The sequence below is a fragment of the Remersonia thermophila genome, chromosome 1 (assembly GCF_042764415.1).
Source record: "Remersonia thermophila strain ATCC 22073 chromosome 1, whole genome shotgun sequence".
Taxonomy (NCBI): Eukaryota; Fungi; Ascomycota; class Sordariomycetes; order Sordariales; family Chaetomiaceae; genus Remersonia; species Remersonia thermophila.
Genome location: NC_092217.1, coordinates 5,086,988 through 5,109,693, shown reverse-complemented (window position 1 = coordinate 5,109,693; position 22,706 = coordinate 5,086,988). Strand labels below are relative to the sequence as shown.

At 60.6% G+C, this 22,706-nt stretch overlaps 6 protein-coding genes and 1 non-coding gene across 7 annotated transcripts; 6 read left to right on the top strand and 1 right to left on the bottom strand.

The window, feature by feature from the left end:
• Window positions 1–359: 359 nt before the first annotated feature.
• VTJ83DRAFT_1391 (uncharacterized protein) lies at window positions 360–1,589 on the top strand (the record flags this gene model as incomplete). The annotated part of the gene is made up of 2 exons (XM_071007545.1): window positions 360–503; window positions 561–1,589. 2 exons carry the CDS (start codon window positions 360–362, stop codon window positions 1,587–1,589), a joined length of 1,173 nt encoding a protein of 390 aa, XP_070870744.1.
• Window positions 1,590–7,701: 6,112 nt separating this feature from the next.
• On the top strand, window positions 7,702–10,152 carry VTJ83DRAFT_1390 (uncharacterized protein; the record flags this gene model as incomplete). The annotated part of the gene is made up of 5 exons (XM_071007544.1): window positions 7,702–8,022; window positions 8,096–8,193; window positions 8,330–8,337; window positions 8,429–8,536; window positions 8,621–10,152. 5 exons carry the CDS (start codon window positions 7,702–7,704, stop codon window positions 10,150–10,152), a joined length of 2,067 nt encoding a protein of 688 aa, XP_070870743.1.
• Window positions 10,153–11,460: 1,308 nt separating this feature from the next.
• Window positions 11,461–13,175, bottom strand: VTJ83DRAFT_1389 (uncharacterized protein; the record flags this gene model as incomplete). The annotated part of the gene is made up of 4 exons (XM_071007542.1): window positions 11,461–11,796; window positions 11,862–12,237; window positions 12,326–12,811; window positions 12,892–13,175. 4 exons carry the CDS (start codon window positions 13,173–13,175, stop codon window positions 11,461–11,463), a joined length of 1,482 nt encoding a protein of 493 aa, XP_070870742.1.
• Window positions 13,176–15,035: 1,860 nt separating this feature from the next.
• On the top strand, window positions 15,036–15,117 carry VTJ83DRAFT_t13. Its single transcript has one exon. It is a non-coding gene; the product is annotated as a tRNA-Ser (tRNA).
• Window positions 15,118–15,809: 692 nt separating this feature from the next.
• Window positions 15,810–18,011, top strand: VTJ83DRAFT_1388 (uncharacterized protein; the record flags this gene model as incomplete). The annotated part of the gene is made up of 6 exons (XM_071007541.1): window positions 15,810–16,090; window positions 16,155–16,289; window positions 16,387–16,636; window positions 16,713–16,900; window positions 17,025–17,307; window positions 17,709–18,011. 6 exons carry the CDS (start codon window positions 15,810–15,812, stop codon window positions 18,009–18,011), a joined length of 1,440 nt encoding a protein of 479 aa, XP_070870741.1.
• An 832-nt stretch (window positions 18,012–18,843) lies between these two features.
• Window positions 18,844–19,899, top strand: VTJ83DRAFT_1387 (uncharacterized protein; the record flags this gene model as incomplete). The annotated part of the gene is made up of 1 exon (XM_071007540.1): window positions 18,844–19,899. One exon carries the CDS (start codon window positions 18,844–18,846, stop codon window positions 19,897–19,899), a length of 1,056 nt encoding a protein of 351 aa, XP_070870740.1.
• Window positions 19,900–20,538: 639 nt separating this feature from the next.
• Window positions 20,539–22,372, top strand: VTJ83DRAFT_1386 (uncharacterized protein; the record flags this gene model as incomplete). The annotated part of the gene is made up of 5 exons (XM_071007539.1): window positions 20,539–20,551; window positions 20,635–20,679; window positions 20,844–21,294; window positions 21,365–21,822; window positions 21,897–22,372. The coding sequence occupies 5 exons, from the start codon at window positions 20,539–20,541 to the stop codon at window positions 22,370–22,372; spliced, it is 1,443 nt and encodes a 480-aa protein (XP_070870739.1).
• Between the last annotated feature and the right edge of the window lie 334 nt (window positions 22,373–22,706).

The following is a 22,706-nucleotide window of genomic DNA, read 5'->3' as shown; positions in this document are numbered from 1 at the left end:
GGGAGAAATATCTTGCCTTCTTCAACGGTATAATCTGGTTTATTATACTGCTTCACTTCGTCCGCTGGTCGTCGTCCTTTTTTTTTTCTTTTCTGAACCTTGTCGACTTGCTCTCGTGTGTCTCCGGATCCCTCCTCTCGGCCACCGTTGTCTCACGTTTCCCAACAAGCCCAAACGGTTCTTTGTTGCCTCTCGTCCCTTGTCCGGGTTGCGACCGAATCAAGCCGACTTCGATTCTTCAGCAGCTAGTTCTGCTCGTTCTTGTTACGAACTCCATTTTTTTTTGATCTTCTGCTCGGGACACTCCGCCTGGTCGGACAGTTGCTTTGGAAGAGTTTTTTTTTGTGGAAACAAACGTCATGATGTCTCCGGTTATGCCAATGACGGGACAACGTCTCCCTTACACCCCGAGGTCGGACGTCCTTGAGCGCCACGAGTATGGCGTCACAAAGACCAGAAAGACGGCCTCTACCGGTGGCGGCAGAGCGTGGAGCGAGGAAGAGGTGAGCAGCGAAGGATGAGCCGTGGCGAGGACGCGCCATACTGACGGATTCTGGCAGGAAGCATATCTCCTCCAGACACGCATGCAAAAGATGCCCTACAAGCACATCGCCGCGCATCTCAAGAAGACGGAGCTAGCCTGCCGCCTGCACTACCACCAGCTGAGCCACGGGAGTAACCGCCGGAAACGCACCACCTCCCTCTCCTCGGGCTCCTCCAACGGACGCTCGCCCGTGCACCCGGGGACCCTGCCCTCGCCGATCCACGAGCCCGCGGGCTCGTCCAGCCGGTCCGTCTCGCCCGTGTCGGCCGGGTCCTACGGCGCCGCCAGCCCTGGCGGGATCCAGCTGCCCAGCATCATGACCGCCACCGCCCAGTCCAACACCTCTCCCCACCTCCCCACCATCCTCCCCAAGCCGGCCTCCATGGGCCTCGGTCTCAACACCTCGCTCGCCATGGGCGCCGGCTCCCCGACCGCCGCGCGCCCTTACCCCGCCGCCTCATCCCATCGCCCTTCCCACGGCCCCCACGGCCCTGCCGGGCCCCTGCGCCTCGACTGCTCCGCCCTCCCGCCGCCGACCGGCAGCAACGGCCTCTCGGCCCCCGCCGGCTTCCAGCCGAGCCACCCCGTCGACATGGCCCGCCTGACGGCCATCTACAACGCCCACCGCGCCTCCTTCTGGGCCGCCATCGCCGCCGACTACGGCCCGGGCGCCAACCCGCTCGTCCTCGAGCAGGCCTGGCGGAGCACCACCCCGGCTTCGTCGTCGCCGTCGTCTCTGAACGTGGGCATCGCGGCGCGCACGCCCATCACGCCGGTCGCCAGCCCGGACGACCAGCTCTACTCGGCCGGCGTGGGCTGCAGCAGCGCCGTGTCGACGGTGCCGCCTTTTAACGCCTTTGGTTTCGGCAGCGGCAGCGGCAGCGGCAACGGCAACGCGGCGGCGGTGCAGGGCTCGAATCAGGACAAGACGCGCATCAGCGCGATCTTGGGGATCGATGCCAGCCCGAGGAGTCCGCGGGAGAGGGACGTGGTGAGGAGGATCGAGGAGGGTCTGGGGGCCGCGCCTGTTGCGGGGATGGCTTGAAAGGAGGGGAGGAGGCTATGTAAGGAGAGCAGCAGCGGAATGGGGAGGGTTTGAAGTAGGTAGCCCTAGGCTTGGTTTGGTGACTATGTAGGTGGCTTTTTCCTTTCTGTTCACTTTTTTTCCCTGGGGCCAGCTTCTTTTCTTGTCACTCGCTTTGTATGCTTGTTTTTCCTCAAAGGGCTTTCTTTGCCATTTGGGGAGAGAGGGCACTTTTGTTGTTTTTTTTTTTTTCTCACTTGACGCTTTGGGGCTTGCGCATGAGCGATGGCGGAGGTTGTGATGGTGATGGTGGTGAGGGGGGGGTCACTGACGGTTCGGGTCCATCGTGTTTGATGGACGCATGAGCGGATGGCCGTGGAAAAGGAAGGTAAGGGAGATGGAGAAGGGCGGCTTTTGTTCTTTCACTTGACTCTTTTCTGCAACCTTTGCTTCTACGGAGTTGTTTTGTTGGGATTGCGTCTTGGGGTGTGGGCTTGGCTGGTGTTTCGTGGGCAGGTAGGCAGCTGGAGGTGGTGGGTGGTGTATGGCCCCCTCCCTCCTCCTCTCACCACCACCGCTTACACACCCCCAGGGGGGTTCTTCTCTTATGGTATGCATCCCATGAAGAGAGACAGACACGCATGGACGGATGCATGGATGGATGGATGACGAGGGCTGTCGGATGGAACGAAATGCATGGACGAAGCCACGACCACGACGAGGTAGCTGGAACTGCAACGACAATGACAACCGCTGATGAGCACTCAAAAAGACTTGATGTTTTGGTCATTGGTGATGAACATGGATAGAGACCGATCTTGCTGTTTTTTTTTTTTTTTTTTTTGCAACGTCTCTGCCTCCCTCCCCTCTGCCCCCCCGAATGTCTCGGTTTCTCTCTTGCTGCCTCCTTTCTATTTTCCCTCTGGGTCTCTCTCTTGCGGTCTCCTTTCCATTTTCCCTCTCGGTCTCTTCTCTCTCACCTGGACCCTACTGCAATCTTTACCGGCCCGCTCCGTCCACTTGCCTGCTGGTTTTCTTTTTTTTCTCCCTTTGCCACCTTCTTTCCTTGTCGAGACGGCCGCAGATGAGACAAGGTTTGGGGCTGAGACAGACGGTCAGGGTGGCTGCAGAGCAAGGCGGGATCCGGGTAACTACCAACGCGGGCCTCGGTGTATTGGTGCTGTGTAACTATTATAGCAAGGTCAGGAAGGTCAGGTAGGTACGAAGTAGGGGCTGATGCTGAGCAGGTAGGCTTGGCAAAGTTGGGGCTTTTTGTGAGGGGGGAGGGAATCGGAGTCAAAGTGCCTGATGGCTCCCTGATGCATGACGGCATCGCAGCTGATGTTGGCGGGTGCGGGGGAACGTTGGTTGGGTACCGAGCTAAGGTATGCAGGAGGGAAGAGGAAGAAGAATGCCGTGGGAACTTTGAGAGCAGCTCCGTTCCAGTCCAAGGGGCGCGGTGAAATCAACCAGTGGACGCATGCGGAAAAAGAAGAGGCCCTGCGGGTTCCTCATGCTTCTAACTTGGGTAGTTCATGACGTTCGCGGTGGCGTTGTTATTCTTGTTGTTGTTGTTGCTGCTGCTGCTGCTGCTGCTGTTGCTGTTGCTGTTGCTGGTGCTGGTGCCACAGGCCCCGACTCTCTTTCAAGGACGTTCAGCTTCTTACCCGGGCACCCATCTGACAGCGCACTTCGTCATGGCGTCATGGCAGGACATGTGGCGTTGTTGTTGCTCTAGGAGTGCTCGCCCGGTCTTCAGAACGCATGCGGGGTGCGTTCTCCGTCACGATCTCCTCATGACCGGGGCAAGCTTTGTTTTTCCCCTCTTTTTCATGTCGGCTGCTGCGTACCGAATGGAAGGGAGAGCAGGCAGGTACCTTGCCTAGTGTGTACTATAGTATATGCAGAGAGGGTCAAGATAAGAGGTTGCAGCCCGGCGCTTGCGTGATGTTGTGTGTTTGTTCTGGGCAGGGCAGCCCTGGCTGGATGGATGGATGGATGCAGCCACAAGATGCGGCAGCCAAAGATGCACCTCCGACGTCTGCCGCCAAGCCCCGAGCGGGCAGCAAGGGTTCCCCCCTCGTCCACTCACCGGCAGCGGCAGATGCGACCTTATCGAAAGCCAGCCAGGGCGATGGGGATTGGACGCGGCATCGGGATGACGCTATCGTGGGCGCCGCGACTATCGGTGCCTTTTCTGGAGGCTCCTGGGCGGGGGGATGGCAGGCGGGGGAACTTGAGTGTGGAGGAGTCGAGACGAGAGAGAAAAGGGCCGAGCCTGGTGTTTGCTGGAAAGGCCGGAAAACACGGGAGAAGAGGGTTGGGTGGGAAGAGATGGGTGGCCGAAAAGGGAAAACCTCTCTGAAAAGGGAAATGTGTACGCAGTAATACCTTGCTAGGCTCAACGAATAACTGGTAAAAGAGAAACAAGCCACTAGTAACTACTATAGCATATGTAGCGTACATAGTTGCTACTATACACCTGATCGAGCCAGAGAGCTCTTGTTTCTGCAGGGAAGAGACTGCAAACCATGTTCAAAGGCCGAACCCGATCCAACCTAGGTACAACAAACCTCCCGTCCTCAAGGCGCAGCCGCATTTTCATGCTGCCCCCTCCCCCCTGTGTGTCCGGCCCAGGGCCCCGGCGAGCCCTGCCTGTGGAGGGGGGTTGGTCGAGTTCGTTTCCGGGCATGCCATGTGTCCTTATTTGACAAACTACAGCACAAAAACAGTCGAGGATGCAACGCTGCACACCGACTGGCTCGGCTTCGGCTCCGGTACGCTGGGCCCGCTCTCAGGGCAGGGCAGGGCAGGGCAGGGCAGGGCAGCACGGCACGGGCACCGACGGGAACGGGCTGGAAGGGAGGTCGATGGCTTCCATTGGACGTTCCATGCAACCGATGGAAGCCCTGAGGGTGGGCTGCCCGCCTGGTACCTAGGTACCTACTGTGTATGAAGGAGCGCTCCCGACCGTCGGCTAGGTACGCAGTATGGCGACATCCTTTTTACGGTAGGTGGAGGTGGGGGAGTAGCTAACCACCTCCCTCCGGGCACCGCGGTACAAGTTGTTGTTGGTTACTATAGTATACACAGTACACGTTTTTTTTTTGTTTAAAAAACAAAAAAAAGAAAGGTGGGTGGGTGTGAGAGAGGAGCGCTGAGCAAATCAGCCCGTCGCGATGACGGACATGCGTTGATGCATCGGCTGCAACCCTGGTTGCATCCGTTAGCTCTATTTTTTTTCCTGCTTCTTCTTTTTCTTGATTCCCCTCCCCACCTTTTTCCCTCCCATGCACGCCGTGTGCTGTTTCACCGGCTGACGACCAGGTACAGGGGCGCCAGGACCTACTGTGTACGCAGTAGAAATGGTTGTCTGGCCCTGTTGACGCCATCTTGCTTCCGGTGCTGCCGTCTTGCACCCCCCCCCCCCCCGGGTCTGGCCTGAGAGGGAGGAAGGATATGGAAAGGACCCAGGGACGGAGAGGATGCGAGATCAGGACAGGAGGACGGCTCGGAGGTAAGTGAAGACACAAGACACACGCATATAGTACATGATGATGCAGACGCACACATGCTGTAATACATACATACAGAATGTCTGGTAGGCAGGCAGGCAGGCAGACAGGCAGGTAGGTAGGTAGGTAGGTACGGCAAGCCGACAGACATGCACAGGATGCGAGACCAATGGCGCAAGACCACTTGGCGATGATGGTGCGAGCGCGAGCGCGAGCGATGAGCGTGCGGCAGGGCATCGGTGGCATGGACAGGTAGTAAGCAGCATCTCGTCCCCACCGCCCGGTTGGGTACCTGAGACAGGACGGGGAGACCGACCGGGGACCTCTTCTCTTGCGTTCTGCAGACCAACAGCCCCCCTCCCCCATCAGGAGGGGTCGTTATCGGTCCAAGGTCCTTGCTTTCTACATAGGGAGAAGGTAGGTTCTCTCTGTTGCCCGACCAGGGACTCGACTCGCCATGGTGGATGGTGGAAAGGCGGCGCATACGCCGTACGCGATAACGGCAATTGGATGCGGCGGCGGGACCGGAACCCGCCCAAGACCCGGCGAAAGCCGCAGCGCCGCAGCCGGGACTTGGCTTTTGGGGCTCGTGGCCCCGGAACGCCTTGTTTGGCTTCCGAAGCACCTCGCATCCCTGGCCTTCATCTCCATTCGTCCGCCCATGCGTCCCCCGGGTACCTATCTACCTGCCGCTCACTCGTCATGTACCTGACTTGGCTCGAGTCTCCCGATCGGCTGCGTGCATGCGGATGAAAGTGCGTAAACGTAACTGCTGCGTAATGAGGTGCGGTAGGGGGACCTTGCTGTCTCACACCAAAGGATGGAGCCCTCCTCCATGTCCTCAGGTTCCATTGTATGACGTTAGGTAGTACTTTCGTACCTCGCCGTCTCCGCATCCCTGTCCCTTAGGTTTCCTGACCTGGCCATGCTCAGTCAGGTACCTCCATAAGGTACCGCAAACCGGAAAAGAAAGGCAAGGAATGTTCCCAACGTCGTCGTCGTCGTCGTTGTTGTTGTTGTTGATGTTGTTGTTGCCGTTCCGAAAGCTTCCAGGTTGCCTTGCTCCCCCCGTCCCCCTCGTCCCCCCGTTCCCCCCGTTCCCCCTCCTCCCCCCCTGAAATTTCCAAGGTTCTTTCTGTGTGTTTCGTTTCCTGCTGGGAGGCTGGAAGAAGAAACCCTCCCCTCCCCCTCCCAAGACACAACCTAACCACGTAGGTTCGTCTGGGCCTGATCGGACCGTTAGCGGCGTAACTTTTGGTCGTGCTAGGGCCGCACAGCGCACCGGGCGCCCGGGCCAGGGCAGCACTACGGCCAGCGCTGGTTCCGAAAGTGGGCCGTTGTCGTGAAATGCACCGCAGCGGATTTCCCAAGGGATTCCCAACCGGGAAGGCCCGTGGAGACTTTCATGCCCTGACGTGCAGTCCCTGGAGGGATGCATCTCATCTTGTTTCTCTCTCTCTCTCTCTCTCTCTGCTTTCCTCTGTGCCGTGTCCGAGTCGTTGATGCCAGGGCTGTCCCGGCCGGCCGATCCGTGGCGATATCCACTCGAGACCCCAAAAGAGCCAATCTTGAAGAGGCAGAGCTTGGTGACGAGCATCGTTGGCGAGGTGTCGAAGAAAAGAAGCGGGTTGACGAGCAGCGGTCAAGGGTTGGGTTGGGTGTTGAAGAGAGGGGGTGAGTGAGTAATACGTCAGACACCTTTTTTTTTCTCTCCATTTTTTTTCTTGTTCTTTATTTACATATGTATGTACATTGTTGTAGTTGTTTTCTTCCTTCCTGAGAGGTTTTCTCATTAGTATCCTTGTTTGATTCAATGATTTATTGATCAAATCAAGACACGCACCAAGTCGCCCGCCCAACACGTCTACACGTCAACACGCCACCACCACGTCAACACAGCCAACCCGAAAGACAACAGACAGACAGACAGACAGAGAGAGAGAAAGAGAGAGCGTTTCCAGTGTGCACACGCTAAAGCCAAAAAAAAGGGAAAAAAAAATAAATACCTGACCATCGGCCCCGACGAACCGGAGCTCGTCATCCGCACCCGGTCTCATCATCCGGGGGAAGCCAACCAGGAACCAGGGGCAACATTCCGGGGGTTCCTGGCGTCGTTGCGGCGTCCTTGTCCGACATCCACGTGAAATCAACGGTCAACAAAGGCTCCCGACAAAGGCTAAAAACAGGGCTTCCACGTCCAAGGTTGGCATTGCCGGGCCCTCGATTGCGTTTTGGCACACCGTCATTATCGTCATCCTCCTCCTCCTCCTCCTCCTCCTTTTCTTCCAACAACCGCCCCGACAGACGACAGGCTTGCAGTGCTTGCCGTGCTTCCTGGATAACGGTACCTAGAAAACAGGGGGCATCCTTCTTGCGCCCGATCTCGACCTCGATCCCAGCCCTCCGGGTTTCTCCTGGATCGACCTCTCTCTTCTCCGGACGTTCCAGCTCCTCCAGGCTTTGTGTCCTTCTTGGATCGATTCTCAAAAGTTGTTCTTCTGCTGCTGCTGCTGCTACTGCTGGGCTTTGGAACCAACCGCCACCTCACCACAACCACCACCACTTCGCCAGCCCGAGCCAACCAGCAGCGCCTTTCCTTGTCAGCTCACGGCGTCACCATGGCGCCTCATGCCGAGACGCAAGACGGTGTCGACCACATCCAGACCGGCCTGGTTCGCGAGGTCGCCCAGAACGGCTGCCAGCTCGCCGCCTCGCCTACCACCACCACCACCGCCGCCGCCGCCGCCGCCGCCGGCGCTGCCGCCACCATCGCCAGCACCGCGAATGGCCAAAACGCCGGCGCTGCCGCTACCCCCGTCGGCGATCGCAATGTCCCGAAAGAGGGCGACTACCTCAAGTTCGACCACTACCCGCCCGGCGGCCCTCTCAACCGCTGGTCCGGCTTCATGACGCGGGATCACGACTATCCCGGCGCCCAGGTGAGTCCTCCCTTGGCGAACCCGGGGCCCGTTTCCGCACCGGCTCGCCCGGGCTGACCCCCCGAGGAACCAGGCCATGCTGTACGCCGCCGGCGTCCCGAACCGCGAAATGATGAAGAAGGCGCCCCACGTCGGCGTCGCCACCGTCTGGTGGGAGGGCAATCCGTGCAAGTGAGTCTTGTCCTCCTGGGCCGTGCATGGTCCCTCTTCCTGCCCTGCCCTGCCCCGCTGTGCTGTGCTGTGCTGTGCTGTGCTGTGGTGAGCCGAGCCGTGCTGAGTGAGCTAACACATAACCACCCTTGTCCAGCACCCATTGTGAGTGACGACGACGATCTTGGGCGGGGAGAGACCCCGGCGCTTGGAAGGGGCAGCGGGCTGACAGCAGCATAACTACCACCTCTTACAGTGTACGATCTTGGACGCATCGTCAAGAAGGCCGTCGAGCAGCAGCAGATGCTGGCCTGGCAGTACAGCACCATTGGCGTTTCGGACGGCATCACCATGGGATCCGAGGGTGAGCTGTTTTACCATCCCCCCTTCCCGCGGGCGCCACGGCGGCCCTTGGAATCCTCCCCCCTTCTCTAACGCCGGCATCCAGGGATGCGCTTTTCCCTCCAGTCCCGTGAGATCATCGCCGACAGCATCGAGACCATCACGTGCGCCCAGCGGCACGACGCCAACATCAGCATCCCCGGCTGCGACAAGAACATGCCGGGCGTCGTCATGGCGGCGGCGCGGCACAACCGGCCGTTCCTCATGATCTACGGCGGCACCATTCGCAAGGGCCGGTCGGCGCTCCTCGACGAGCAGATCAACATCACGACCTGCTACGAAGCCGCCGGCGCCATGACGTACGGGCGCCTGCACGCCAAGTGCCCCAAGGCCAACGGCGAGAAGGCGACGGCGAGCGAGGTCATGGAGGACATTGAGCGCCACGCGTGCCCCGGGGCCGGCGCCTGCGGCGGCATGTACACGGCCAACACCATGGCGGTCGCCATCGAGGCCATGGGCCTGACGCTCCCCGGCTCGTCGTCGTACCCGGCCACGTCGCCCGAGAAGGCGCGCGAGTGCGAGCGCGCCGCCTCGGCCATCCGCGTGTGCATGGAGCGCGACATTCGCCCGCGCGACATCATGACGCGCGCCGCCTTTGAGAACGCGCTCGTCGTCACCATCGTCCTCGGCGGCAGCACCAACGCCGTGCTCCACCTGCTCGCCATGGCCAACTCGGCCGACGTGCCGCTGACGCTCGACGACATTGCCCGCACGTCGAACCGCACCCCGTACCTGGCCGACCTGGCCCCCTCGGGCCGCCACTTCATGGAGGACCTGTACCGGATCGGCGGCACCCCGGCCGTGCTCAAGATGCTCATCGGCCACGGCCTCGTCGACGGCTCCCTCCCCACCGTCACGGGCAAGACGCTCGCCGACAACGTGGCCGACTGGCCGTCGCTGCCGCAGGGCCAGACCCTGCTGCGGCCCCTGGCGGACCCCATCAAGCCGACGGGCCACATCCGCGTGCTGCGCGGCAACCTGGCCCCCGGCGGCGCCGTGGCCAAGATCACGGGCAAGGAGGGGCTGCGCTTCACGGGCGCCGCCCGCGTCTTCAACAAGGAGCGCGACCTCAACGCCGCCCTGGCGCGCGGCGCCATCCGCCCGGACGAGGGCAACCTGGTGCTCGTCGTGCGCTACGAGGGGCCCAAGGGCGGGCCCGGCATGCCCGAGCAGCTCCAGGCCAGCGCCGCCATCATGGGCGCCGGCCTGCGCAACGTCGCCCTCGTCACCGACGGCCGCTACAGCGGCGCCAGCCACGGCTTCATCGTCGGCCACGTCGTCCCCGAGGCCGCCGTCGGCGGTCCCCTCGCCCTCGTCGAGGACGGCGACGTCATCACCATCGACGCCGTCGCCAACCGCATCGACGTGGTGCGCGTCCGGGGCGCCGCCGCCGCCGCCGAGGGCGACGCGGACGCGGACGCGGACGCGGCCGCGGTCGCCCGCGAGATGGAGCGGCGCCGCAAGGCCTGGACGCCGCCGCGCATGGCGCCCATGCGGGGGGTCCTGGCCAAGTACGCCCGGCTCGTGGGCGACGCGAGCCACGGCGCCGTGACGGACGTTGGGGGCTGCGCGTGGTAAGCCCAAAACGATGCTTTTTTATACTTGTTTCTTCTTCTTCTTTTCTCTCCTGATCTCTGCTCGGATAGGGCAGAGGGGGGGGGGGAGGACCTAAAGAGGGAGGGAATTCGTTTTTTTACGAATGGCTTTGCTTGCTGGCTGGGCTGGCTGGGCTGGCCGGCGTAGGAACGCATAGGACCTGGACAGGACGGGACAGGACAGGATAGGACAGGACAGGGCAGGGTAGGATGGACGAACGAACGGACCTGGTGGATGAGGGATGGATAGATGAAGGGATGGGATGGGATGGGATGGCGTGCAAACGGGTGGCTCGATCGTTTTTTTATTTTCCAAAGAGCTGGCGGGGCCGGGAGATAGATACCTAGATTTATTGCTCTTTTTTTTTCCTTTGCTTTGTTATAGACGGATAGACGGGCTGGTAGGTAGGTAGGTAGGTAGGTACACAGTAGGTAGAGAGAGGCTTGTTCTGTTTCCTTTTCATGGATTTCTGAACTATTTTCCAAGTCAATCCCCTCCCCCCCCCTCCCCCCCCCCTCTCTTATTGTGTCTAGTATACCTTTCTAATGTGCTTTTCTGATGCCGTTGTCCTTTTTTTCTTCTTTTTTTTTTTGTGTTCCAGTAGATTCCACCTCTTGGGATAACAGACACGACAAGCCAGGTGAAGGAAAGGAGGTTGTATCGTGGGGTGTGCAAGAGAGAGTGTTCATCCTCAAGCATAGTATTTCTAGGAAGAGATAGATGGGCAATGTCGGATACGAGGCGAAAACAATCCCACCAGCAGACCGCAGACCACACAACATACACAGACAGACAGACAGACAGACAGACAGACAGACAGACAGACAGAGAGAGAGAGAGAGAAAAAGAGAGGGACAGACAACATCCCTGCGTCGGCGTCCTTCCTTGTGTTGATCATGCCATTAAAGTCGTCTCTTGTTGTTTTGTACGTAAGACTCTTATAGGATGCTTCTTGCGTGCGTTTACCCAACACCGCCAAAACCCAACCGCCCGTCCACCCGTCCACCCGTCCACCCGTCCACCCGCACAACCGAACCAACCGCCCTCCTCTTCATCACAACCCAAACGACCCGATAGCTTTGCATAGTACACACCCAACACCCTGCAAACGAATTACTCTTTGACTTGCCAGCTGAGCGCGCAAAACGGCACGGCACACCATCGCGCGCGCCTCCAACCCCACCTAGACGGCTCGCTCCTTGATGCCATAGGCCACATGACCCACCTCCCGGAAGCCGGTGGACGATGAGGTCCCGGAATACCCGGTCGGGGGAAAAACACCGGCCGGCCTCACACCCACCCGCCGGCCACCTCGACCCACTCGGGGATGCAGCTGCCCTCCTTGCCCTCGACCTCCTCGATATCGGTATCGCACCGACAGCGGCAGCCGACGCCGTTCTCCTGGGGCGCGTCCCAGTGCTCCCAGTACTTGTCCTCGGCGATGCGCTCGCGTTCGTCGGCCGTGGTCTCTTCGAGCCAGGGCTCGCGGGGCAGCTGGCGCGCGGGCGCGTTGGCGGGGCAGTGCTGGATGGTGGTGTGGCGGTAGCCAAAGTCGCGGAAGTAGTGGATGTCGCGGGTGGCGAGGAGGGCGCCGGCGGCGAGGGAGTGGATCGGGGCGTCACCCCACTGCGTCTCTCTGTCAGCATGCGAGAAAGGGAAGGCCAAGGACGAATCAAAAAAACAAGACGTACGCGCTCCATCCAGAAACCGCCGCTCCGATCCATCATCTGGAAAAAGTCCTCGTATTCCTTGCTGCGGAAAAAGTCGAGGCGGGCAATCTCAAAGTTGGACCAGAAGTGGCACATGTTGTACCTCTCCCCCTCCATGGCCTCGGCGTCGACGTCGGGGATGCGGGGGCTGCCGTCGTCGTTGGTGGCGGACCGGGAGCTCCGGTCCTTGTCCTGGGGTTCCAGGAAGAACTCCCACAGGCCCTGCGACTTGAGGCCCTTGAGGCGCATGTAGGCCGAGGCGTAGCGGAACATGTTGGGCACCGTCTCGCGGAGCTCCTTGACGGCGATGGTGAAGCCGTACGTCTTGTTGTGCTTGATCATTTCGAGGAAAGGGTCGCTAGAAGAAGGGAAGGAGGAGGAGGAGGCCTGTTAGAAGCCGGACGGGGAGAGGAAGAAGACGGGTGCGGAAAGAGAGCCAAGCTTACTAGGTGATGTCGCAAAAGTACTTGATATCGGGCTCGAGGCGCCAGTACCACTCGTACTTGGCCAGCAGCGGGTGCTTGTAGAAGAAGCCCGAGTAGAAGCGACACATGAAGTGGTAGCTCTCCATGCCGCCGTACATGATGGCGTTGTCGCCCTGCTTGTTGATGCCCTCCTTGGCCACCTTGGTGTCGACCCAGTCCGGGTACCCCCACATGTCCGGGCCGACCTTGCCGAACTCGACGTTGGCCTTGGTGTACTTGCGGACCGTGTCGCGGAAGGTCTGGTTGAAGTCGCCGTCGTTGAGGAAGACGTAGGGGTAGTTGTACCAGCGGTTGAAGTGGCGCTCGATCGACTTCATGGACAGGATCACGCCGTCCAGCTCCTTGTTGCGGGCCAGCACGACAAAGGCGGCGTTGGCGCGGGGCTTGCTGGTGTCGGGCTCGAGGCAGCCCGTCACGAAGACCTTGTCGTGCTTTTCGCTGATTTTTCTAGAGGAGAAACAAACGGGTCAGCACCCACAAGCAACGCCCGGCAAAACAAAGACGAGGCTACCACTGCTACCACGTACCGTATGGCGGGCGGCGAGCCCGACGGCATCAATATCCTGCCGGAGCCGCCCGAGTTTCGGACGACCATGCCGACGATGAGGAGGATGACGACGACGGGGAACAGGAGCACGACGCCCAGGGGCACCGAGACGGCCGAGTTCCCCTTTAGCCTCATGGGGCGGCGAAGATAGGCGAAGCGCGAGGCGAGGGTCCTCCGGGGACGCAGCTTGCCCTTGTCGTCGGCCAGCGGAAGACGGGGGCCCGCGGCGGGCATCATCTTGCCGGCACGGCGGAGGAGATCCATGGCGGGAGATGGATTCCGGCGACGGCGGCGCGGGACGCGGGACGCGGAACGCGGGACGCGGAACGCGGAACGCGGCCGGTCGAGGCTCTATGGATGGATTACCAAAATGGCGGCGGGCGTCGGGTTGGGAGGGCGGGAAAGAGGAAGGAAACCATCCGAATGGCCAACGTCTCTCTCTCTCGCCGGTCGTGTGTGGACGATGTTCAAAGTTTGTAGCGATGCTCGAACGGAAGGACAAGATTCGCTTCTTGGTGGCTGCGTGATCGCTCGGCTCGTTGGTGATTACAAAGGCTCTAGAGCATTAGAGACAAGCGCAGAGAAACCGAAACCCGTCGAAAGCAAAAGCCGTGTGTGCAATTGACGTGGGACGCATCAAGCGAAGAGAAAGCGAGCGGCAGGAGGACCAGACAAGAGAAATCGAAGCCCCCTGGAAGGCCGGGGTGCGTTGAAGGGGGGGGGGGGGGGGGCAAGGTCCACGTCGCCGCAGGGTATGGACGGGACGGAGTGCCAGAACTGGAGCGGACGTGACAGGAGAGTGAGAGAGAGTGAGAGAGAGAGAGCAGAGTAGGAGGAAGATGGTTTGTTGGTGGTGGAGTTGGGTTGGAGGAGGACTCGCCGAGGAGACTTGACAGGCGGACGGGAGAATGGAATGGGCCCGAGTGACGGGACTTTGTGCGATGGCCTTCGGCTCCCAGCTGTGTGTGTATCGTTATGGTACGCGGTAACGTACGGGCTTCGTTTCACCAGGAGCGGGTAAAGTTACCGTATGTACTCGTACTATCGGTGGGTCCCCATGGAGTTTTCTTTTGCGAGTCAGTCAGGTCGGGCCAGCCGCCAGGCACCACCGCCGTGGCCATGGTGGAAGACCTTTTCCCCGGGCAAAAGGGGCTTTTGAGGCGAAGAGAAGAAGAGGAAGGACAAGCAAAAAGGAGAGAGACAAAGACCGAAATTCATCCTCCCTTGGGTTTGGTGAGACATGGTTCCATGTCTCCATGGTTAGGTCTGTGCAAGTTTTTTTTTTTTTTTTTTTTTTTTTTTTTTTTTTTTTTTTTTTTTTTTTTTTTTTTTTTTTTTACCTTACCGCTGTTAGTTATAATACTGTGTACAGTACACGGTACAGCAGCGTAATGTCCATACCATCCTTCAGGTCGGTGGTTACGTTACAGATTGCCATCTGCTGAAGAGCGGCGCTGCTCCTTGGACCCCTGTCCTGAACATGCGGCGCCTCCCATTGGGGGGACGGGGGGTCCGGGGCCCGGGCGACAGGGAAGCGGAATCCAGCTCAGGGGGTGTGAGGATCCGCTTTTGGCGCCTCTCGTTCCTCCGCAGGAGTCTGGACCCTCCAGGGATCTTTGGGCGACGTTGGAACCCAATCTCGGCGATGCGTACTACTAGTACTACCTAGTATACATACAACCCTCTGCTGGTGACAGCTGGCAGGCCCATCCAAGTCCCCCCTGGCCAGCTTCCAGAAGGTTTCCAATCGCTAGGCAGGTTATCTTGGCCACCTCGCAACCTGAACGCCGGATCATGTGAAGGATCGAAAGGATCGCCAAGGAGCCCAGGCCAGGTGCAACAGCTGCTGCTCCTGGACTTGATGAAACTGGGAAACACAGCAGAAAGAAATTGGACGACAAGACTGGCGGCAAGGAATGACCTCACCGCTACGAAGCCGACAGCCTATGCATACATTTTGTTGAGCCCGTCTGGAAATGCATGGTGCTCTACGATAGGTTTCGGCCAGTTGCCGGAGCTGAGGAAGAAGTGGTGGTTGGGCTGCGCTGGAAGCGGTGCCATGGTCCGAGCGTGGCGGGACGTGGAGAACATAGGCACGAAAAATCCAACGTTCGCATACACACAGGCGTGGTGGCGGAGTGGTCTAACGCGCAAGACTAGAAATCTTGTTCCTTCGGGAGCGCCCGTTCGAATCGGGCCCACGTCGTTTTTGGTCTTTTTTCTTTTTTATCCCACTTCCTACCATGATTTTGCCCCCTTTTCACATCCCGATGAGATTTTACCCTTTTTTTGCTTCTCATGGTTACGCAAGCCATGTCGATACCACACCAAGTACAGGATCACACCCCGCCGCGGAAGGCTTCGTTGGACCCGCAACTTGTGTCACCCTGGCGATAGCATCGCTACAACCGCTTTGCTGACGATACCTGGCACCACAAGCCCGAGCCAACCTCCGGCTATATCCCCTTCCGCTTGCCGGCAGCATTGTCATGTATGCAGTGTCATGCACGGTTCCTACGGTGGCCAAGGCGGTCGCTTTTCCAGCCTCGTAGCAAGCCGTGTTCCGCAGGCTCTCCTGGCCCTCTCCGCTCTGACCTCCCGGAGGGATCCCGCCCACCACGGCTACGCTGCAACGGCTCGACATCACGGGCGTCTAGATGTCTCGCCAGCCTGCACGATTCCCTCTCCTCCATTGGTCCCGGCCGAAACTTGCTCTTCTGTCGTGCTGTCGTGCACCTTGGACGCGCCCCGAACCTGGATCGGCGTCAGACGGGGCGCATGAGGCCACGAGATGCTCATATCCTGCTGACCACAGGTGGCTTGCGATTGGCCGTGATTTTGGACTTCAATATCAACCACCATGTGCGATGAGAAGTATCTACAGCCGATGGACTGTCCATGAGTAAGAGCATGGCCGGGGGGGAGGGGGGAGAGGGAGGTCTCTTGGACTTTGGAGTGCCAGCAGGAGGCGTCGAACCAACATGGCCGTGGGCTATAAACAGAGGTCTCTCCTTTTCCTTTTTGTTGAAGCCGCCCACCGCTCGTCACCAGCTTCTTCCCCGCGTGCAACCTAGCAACCTGGTCGACATGACATCCGTCAAGACCCTCCTGAGCCTCTTCGCCCTTCTCGCCGTGACATGGGCCGGGCCTGTCGAGAGGAGGAAATGGGAGTTTAAGCCGTGCGTGAGCCGTCTCGTCGGCCCCAACCTGTCCGGTGCCCGTGTCTAACCCATCCGACGTTAGCAACCCCAACTATCCTCCGGACGCCGTCGACATGCTTCTCGTGGCCACCATGCCCAAGGTCGCCGTCTGGGTGGCCCGGCGCGCCGGCAGCACCAACAACTGCACGCTCGAGAACGCCGCCGTCAGGAAGGAGTGGTAAGCGCCTCCCGTCCTCCTCTCTGACCTTTTTTTTTTTTTTTTTCCCTCCGTCCAGGGGTTGACCCAAGCCGTTCCTCCTCTCCCCCGCTCCCAGGAGCGACCTCACCCCCGACGAACGCAGGGAGTACATACGCGCCGTGCTCTGCCTGCAGTCCAAGCCTTCCCTGGTGCCCGAGGGCCAGGTCCCAGGGGCCCTGAGCCGCTTCGACGACTTTGTGGCCACCCACATGATCCTGACGGCCACGCTGCACAGCGAGCCGAACCTGCTCGCCGCGCACCGCTACTACATTTGGGCGTACGAGAAGGCCTTGCGCGAGGAGTGCGGGTATACGGGGTATCAGCCGGTAAGGAGGGGCTCGCTCGTGAGAAGGAAGAGGCCCCAGGAGAAACGCCGACGTTGACAACAAAACAACAAAACAGTACATGAATTACGAACGCTACGCCGATGACCCCATCCACTCGCCCCTGTTCGACGGGAGCGACACGAGCTTGGGCGGCAACGGCGAGCCTCATGAGTATCCGGGGATTTACACGCCGTTTCCGGCGCCGTACGACCTCATCCCCCCGGCGGGCGGCGGCGGGTGCGTCACGACGGGGCCGTTCAAGGAGTAAGTGGCGGCGTTCCACCCCCCCCTCGCGCCGGCATCCTTTGGTTCTTTTGCACGGGGGTTCACGAGGGGTTGGTTGCCGGCCATCTCGATTTGATTGAAATGCCCTAACCGCTCCTCCAAGCATGGTCGTCTCCCTCGGCCCCGGATCCACCGTGGTCCAGGACATACCCCCGAACCCGCGGCGCGACGGGCTCGGCTCCAACCCGCGCTGTCTCCGCCGCGACGTCAACAAGTTCTCGGCCGCCGGCGCTCGCGTCAACTACACCCTCAGCACCATCGTCGACAACCCCACCATCGACGGCTTCTACGGCCGCTACCTGGGCCAGCCGCTGCTCGAGGGCGATCCGTACCCCTGGGGCATCCACATTGCAGGGCATTACATCATCGGGGGGGATCCGGGGGGTGTAAGTGTTTTTTTTTCTTTTCTTTTTCTTTTCTTTTCCTTTTTTTTTCTTTTTCATTCCTTTTTTTCTTTTCTCTTTTTTCCTTTTTTTTCTTTCTTCCTTTTTTTCCTCTTTTTTCCTCTTTTTTTTTCTCTTTTTTTCCTTTTTTTCTCTTTTTTTCCTTTTTTTCTCTTTTTTTCCTTTTTTTCTCTTTTTTTCCTTTATATTTCTTTTTTCTTTTTCTTTTCTTTTCTTTTCTTTTTTTTCTTTCTTTTTTTTCTTTTCTTTTTTTCTTTGGCTTTCATCTCCGTGTCGTCGCCGCCGCCTTGCAAGCCTTGCCTCGGCTTGCAAGTCGCCGGCCGATCCTCGCCACCGCGCCGCCGAACCGTGCCCGGCTGACCCAACCCTCAACAACCCGCCAGGACTTTTACGCCTCCCCCGGCGACCCCGCCTTCTACCTGCACCACGCCATGCTCGACCGCGTCTGGTGGATCTGGCAGATGCAGGACCCGGACAACCGCGTCAACGCCGTTCCGGGCTACGGCAACGTCGCGCCGCCACCCCCCGGCGGGCACGGCGGGCACGGCGGGCACAAGAAGCAGAAGCGCCAGAGCATCTGGGACGAGGTGGTGGATCTGGGCTGGACGGCGCCGCCGGCCAAGCTGATGGATCTGAACGAGCAGCTGGGAGGGCTGGGGGGAGAGTTTTGTTACGTGTATGCTTGAGGGGAAGAGGGTTCGATGGGGGAGCGGGCCCCGGCCACGTCGGCGACGAGGCATGGGGTGGCAGGGCTGCGGCCGACCAGCGAGCGGGTTCTTGACGTCGGAACTCGGCGTCGTTTGTTTCCCGAGAGTTGGGAGAGGGGTGGTGCTGGCCCGAGAGAAGCTGTTATTGCTATGCTATGCATGTATGACTCCTCCCGGAGCCCACCCAGCCTGACACCCCCGCTTGACGCTCGGTTTTATGCCATCCGATCTTTCTCTCTGTCTCTCTCTTACTGCCGGCGTGCTTGGTGCATCGTTGCTGTTTTCTACGGTTCCTGTCTCGTCTATCTCGTGTTGCTCGAGGAATTTATATTTCGTTGGCTGTTAGATCGCATCATGGATTTCCCTACCATCTACCGCTCACGCTCCGCTCACGCTCCGCTCCGCCAGGAACCTGCAGCAGCAACAATAGCAGCCACCACATGCTTCACGGCGCTGCCTCCTTGATGCTGACCGGTTGATTTCGCGCCTTTCGGGGCCAATTGGATCCGAACGTCGCATTACGTCGCAAGAGAGCCCCTCCGGCGTTCCCCCCGACGCTTGCGACCAATTACAGCACTGCCGCCGCAACAGTCATACCACGATGCGTCATCACGCCAAGCCAGGGTCCGTTCTTGCAATGGGGGGGGGGGGGGGGGGGGGGGGGGTCTTGGACTCCGGCGTACCTATATAGAGACGACCGCGGCTCTCCGCGGACGAGGAGGAGATCAGGGCCGGCCGTTTCCCAGCACGCTCGTCGACTCGCCCGTCAGCCGCTCGCGCTAGCGCTGCCGCGAGAAACCAACCCTTCACAATGACCACCGCCGGCCGCGACGCCCTTCAGCTCGACTTTGTGACGCTCGACGTCTTCACGGACCAGCGGTTCCTCGGCAACCCGCTGGCCGTGGTGCTGGTGCCGGCCGCGGCGCGGAGCCGGCTGAGCCAGGACGCCAAGCAGCGCATCGCGCGCGAGTTCAACCTGTCCGAGACGGTGTTCCTGCACACGCTCGACGAGGAGCCGGACCGCGGCGTGACGGCCCGGCAGATCGACATCTTCACCCCCGAGGAGGAGCTGCCGTTCGCGGGGCACCCGACCGTCGGGTCGGCGTTCCTGGTGCTCCGGCACCTCGGCTGGACCCACGTCGACACGCTGCAGACCAAGTCCGGGCCGATCCGCATCGAGCCGCGCCTGGTCCGCGGCCGGCCCGGGGTGCGCGCCTCCATCCCGCACGCCGTGCACGTCCACCGCAGGACGCTCGGCGACCTCCTCGCGGCGCCGTCGACCTCCTCGGACGCGACGGCAACGGCGACGGCGACGGCGATCCTCCGGGGGCTGTCGGACGACCCGACGATCCAGAGGCGGGAGCGGGAGGCGCCGGCGGTGAGCATCGTCCGCGGCATGGCGTTCGTGCTCGTGGAGCTGCCGGGCGTGGAGCAGCTCGCCCGGGTGACGACGGCCAAGCGAATCCGCTTCGATGAGGTCGAGGGCCTGCTGGACGACGGGCCGTGGGCGCACGGGTTCGTCAGCCGGTACTACTACGTGCGCACGGGGGAGGCCGACGGGGCCCAGACGATCCGGGCGCGCATGGTGGAGCCCGGCTTCGAGGACCCGGCGACGGGCAGCGCCGCGTGCGCGCTGGCGAGCCACCTCGCGCTCCAGGGCCGGGGGACCCAGGTGGCCATCACCCAGGGCGTCGAGATGGGGAGGCAGAGCGAGATGTTCGTGTCCGTAGCGCTGCGGGAGGGACGAGACGACGGCGGCCAAGACGACGAGATCGCCGAGGTGCATCTGGGAGGCAGCGCCGTCGTGGTCATGAGCGGCCGCATCACGGTGCATGCGGCCGAAGAGGAGGAGCGAGCGACGTGGTGAGAGCGTCATGGATCGTGGCGCGCATCGGTAGTCATGGCACATTGATGTGGTAGTTACATGCATGCAAACCGCCGTCCACCGAAAGCTACCGCCAACGAGAGCGAAAGAAGCGAAGCGCCAGATGGAAACACGGTCCGAGTCCATGATGTTACTTGTACCTACCTACCTACCTACCCATCCAACACGGTTGCTTATTACCGTGTTGAGAGCCCTGGAGCCAAGAGAGACAGAGAGGGAGAGAGAGAGAGAGAAAGGAAAAAAAAAAGATACGAGTCTAGGTGAAAAAGGAAACAAGAAAGAAAAAAACAGGAGTTGTTACAGCACACTGGAAGCACGTATACTGTGTAATAGTGCGTACTACTAGTATACTACTACTCTAGTAGACATATAGTAGGTTCGGAGTAGAGAGAGCCCCACAACGCGTCTCGTCTCATTGGCTGGCCCAAGGGGGGGGGGGGGGACGGACCGAAACGCTGCCTGGGGCTCGTGCGTCGTGCGTGAGACGCGCGACAGGGACCTGCTGGGAAAGCTGCCATGGCTCCAAAAAGTTGGAGCTTCAAAGTCGCATCCCAAACAGGAACTGGACCTCCCCTCCCCCCAACCTTGCCGGCATCCCGAACGGCATCACCATTGACCGCCATGTTGTGCGCCAGTACGTTTACTCCTCCTCAGCTCGGTTTGCATGGCCGTCTTGATGAAGGGAGCACCTGGCTAACCGTCCAATGCACAATGCAGTTTCAGGAGAGGTTCCCGAGGAGCCCGTTGTCTCCAAGAAGACGGGTACGTTTTGGATCCCCCCATCGCCATCGCCATGGCCATCGCTCTCGCTGTCGCCGTCTCTTGTCGCGGTCGCTTGGCGCTGCTGCTGTCGCACCTCCATCCACCACCTCCACCTCCTCGCACAGGCACAGGCCGGCTGACATGCGCACCTCGTTTCTCCCCAGGCACCGTCTTCGAAAAGCGCCTCATCCTCAAGTACATCGAGGAGAACGGCAAAGAGCCCGGCACCGACGAGGAGCTCGACCCCGAAGACCTGCTCCCGCTCAAGACGAGCCGCGTCGTGCGCCCGCGCCCGCCCAACTTCACCTCGCTCCCGTCGCTGCTCAAGGCCTTCCAGGACGAGTGGGACGCCCTGGTCCTCGAGACGTACAACACGCGCGAGCAGCTGGCCCGCACGCGCGAGGAGCTCGCCACCGCCCTGTACCAGCACGACGCCGCCATCCGCGTCATCGCCCGCCTGACCAAGGAGCGCGACGAGGCTCGCGATGCCCTGGCCAAGATCACCGTCGCCCCGACCGCCGCCGGCCCCTCGGCGTCCAACGGCGACGCCATGGCCGTGGACAACGAGGGCCTGCCCGAGCACCTCGTTCAGCACGTCAACGAGCTGCAGCAGCAGTGCGTCCCCCCTCCTCTTGCTTTTCTTCCCCCCAGCGTCGTTTCCTGCCAAGGCTGACGCGGCTCCCAGGTTCATGAAGGGCCGCAAGAAGCGCCCCGTCCCCTCGGGCTGGGCGACCGCCGACCAGGTGGCCGCGCTGCAGCAGGTCGCCTACGCCGACCTCAACGTCGCCCAGGCCTCCTCCCTCGACACCGAGTCCGACTACGCGGCCGTCGGCGGCCTGGACGGCAAGCTCGACGTCTACTCGGTGCCGGCGAACAAGGTGGAGCGGACGCTCGACGTGGGCGAGCCCGTCACGGCCACGGCGTGGACGGGCAGCAAGGTCATCGTCGGCACGGCCAAGGGCGCCGTCAAGGTGCTGGACGGCGGGCACGAGACGGCCTCGTTCGCCACGCACGCCGGCGCCGTGACGGGCCTGGCGGTGCACCCCGGCGGCCGGATCCTGGCGTCGGTGGGCGTGGACAAGAGCTACGTCTTGTACGACCTCGAGACGCTCGAGAAGGTGTCGAGGGTGTACACCGATGCTGGTACGTTCTTTTTTTTTTTTTTCCTCCTCTACAACCATCCTCGCCATGCTAACCGACCTTCTGCCGGTCGCCAGCCCTCACCGCCTGCGCCTTCCACCCCGACGGCAACCTCTTTGGCGCCGGCACGCAAGCCGGCTCCATCAAGATCTTCCAGACGGCCACGGGCGAGCAGGCCGAGTCCTTTGCGCTCGGCTCGCCGGTCCAGGCGCTCGTGTTTTCCGAGAACGGCTTCTGGTTCGCCGCGTCGGGCAAGGGCCAGGCGACGACGGTCATCTTTGACCTGCGCAAGTCGGGCGACGCGGCCCGGGCCCGCGAGCTCGCCACGGGCGAGGCCCTGGGGCTCGCCTGGGACTACACGGGCCAGTACCTGGCCACGGCGGGCAGCCAGGGGGTCACGGTGCAGATGTACACCAAGAGCAGCAAGCAGTGGTCGGAGCCGCTGCGCACGAGCAGCTCGGCGGTGGCGCTGCGGTGGGGCGACGAGGCCAAGAGGTTGGTGGTGGTGAGCCGGGAGGGCGTGGTTTCGGTGCTGGGGGCCAAGGAGGAGTGAGGGAGCGAGCGAATGGGAGTGAGGTGTGTAATATAATGGACGGGGCTTGATCTTTTTTTTTTTTTTTTCTCAAATCGTTTGCTTGTTGTGTCTCTATGCTGTTGCTGCTGCTGCTGCTGCTGCTGCTGCTGGCAAGCCTCCCCATCCCCTCAAAACAATCCGATTGATAATACCTCCCTGCTCTCTTTTGTTTCTTCTCTCCTCTCAATGTTTGTGTTCATCATCCGACATCCGACATCCGACATCCAACATCCGACATTCGGATCCGAGGCTGCCTGCCTGGTTGGTGACAGGTAGGTGACATACACAGCAGTTAGGTAATTAGTAGGTACAG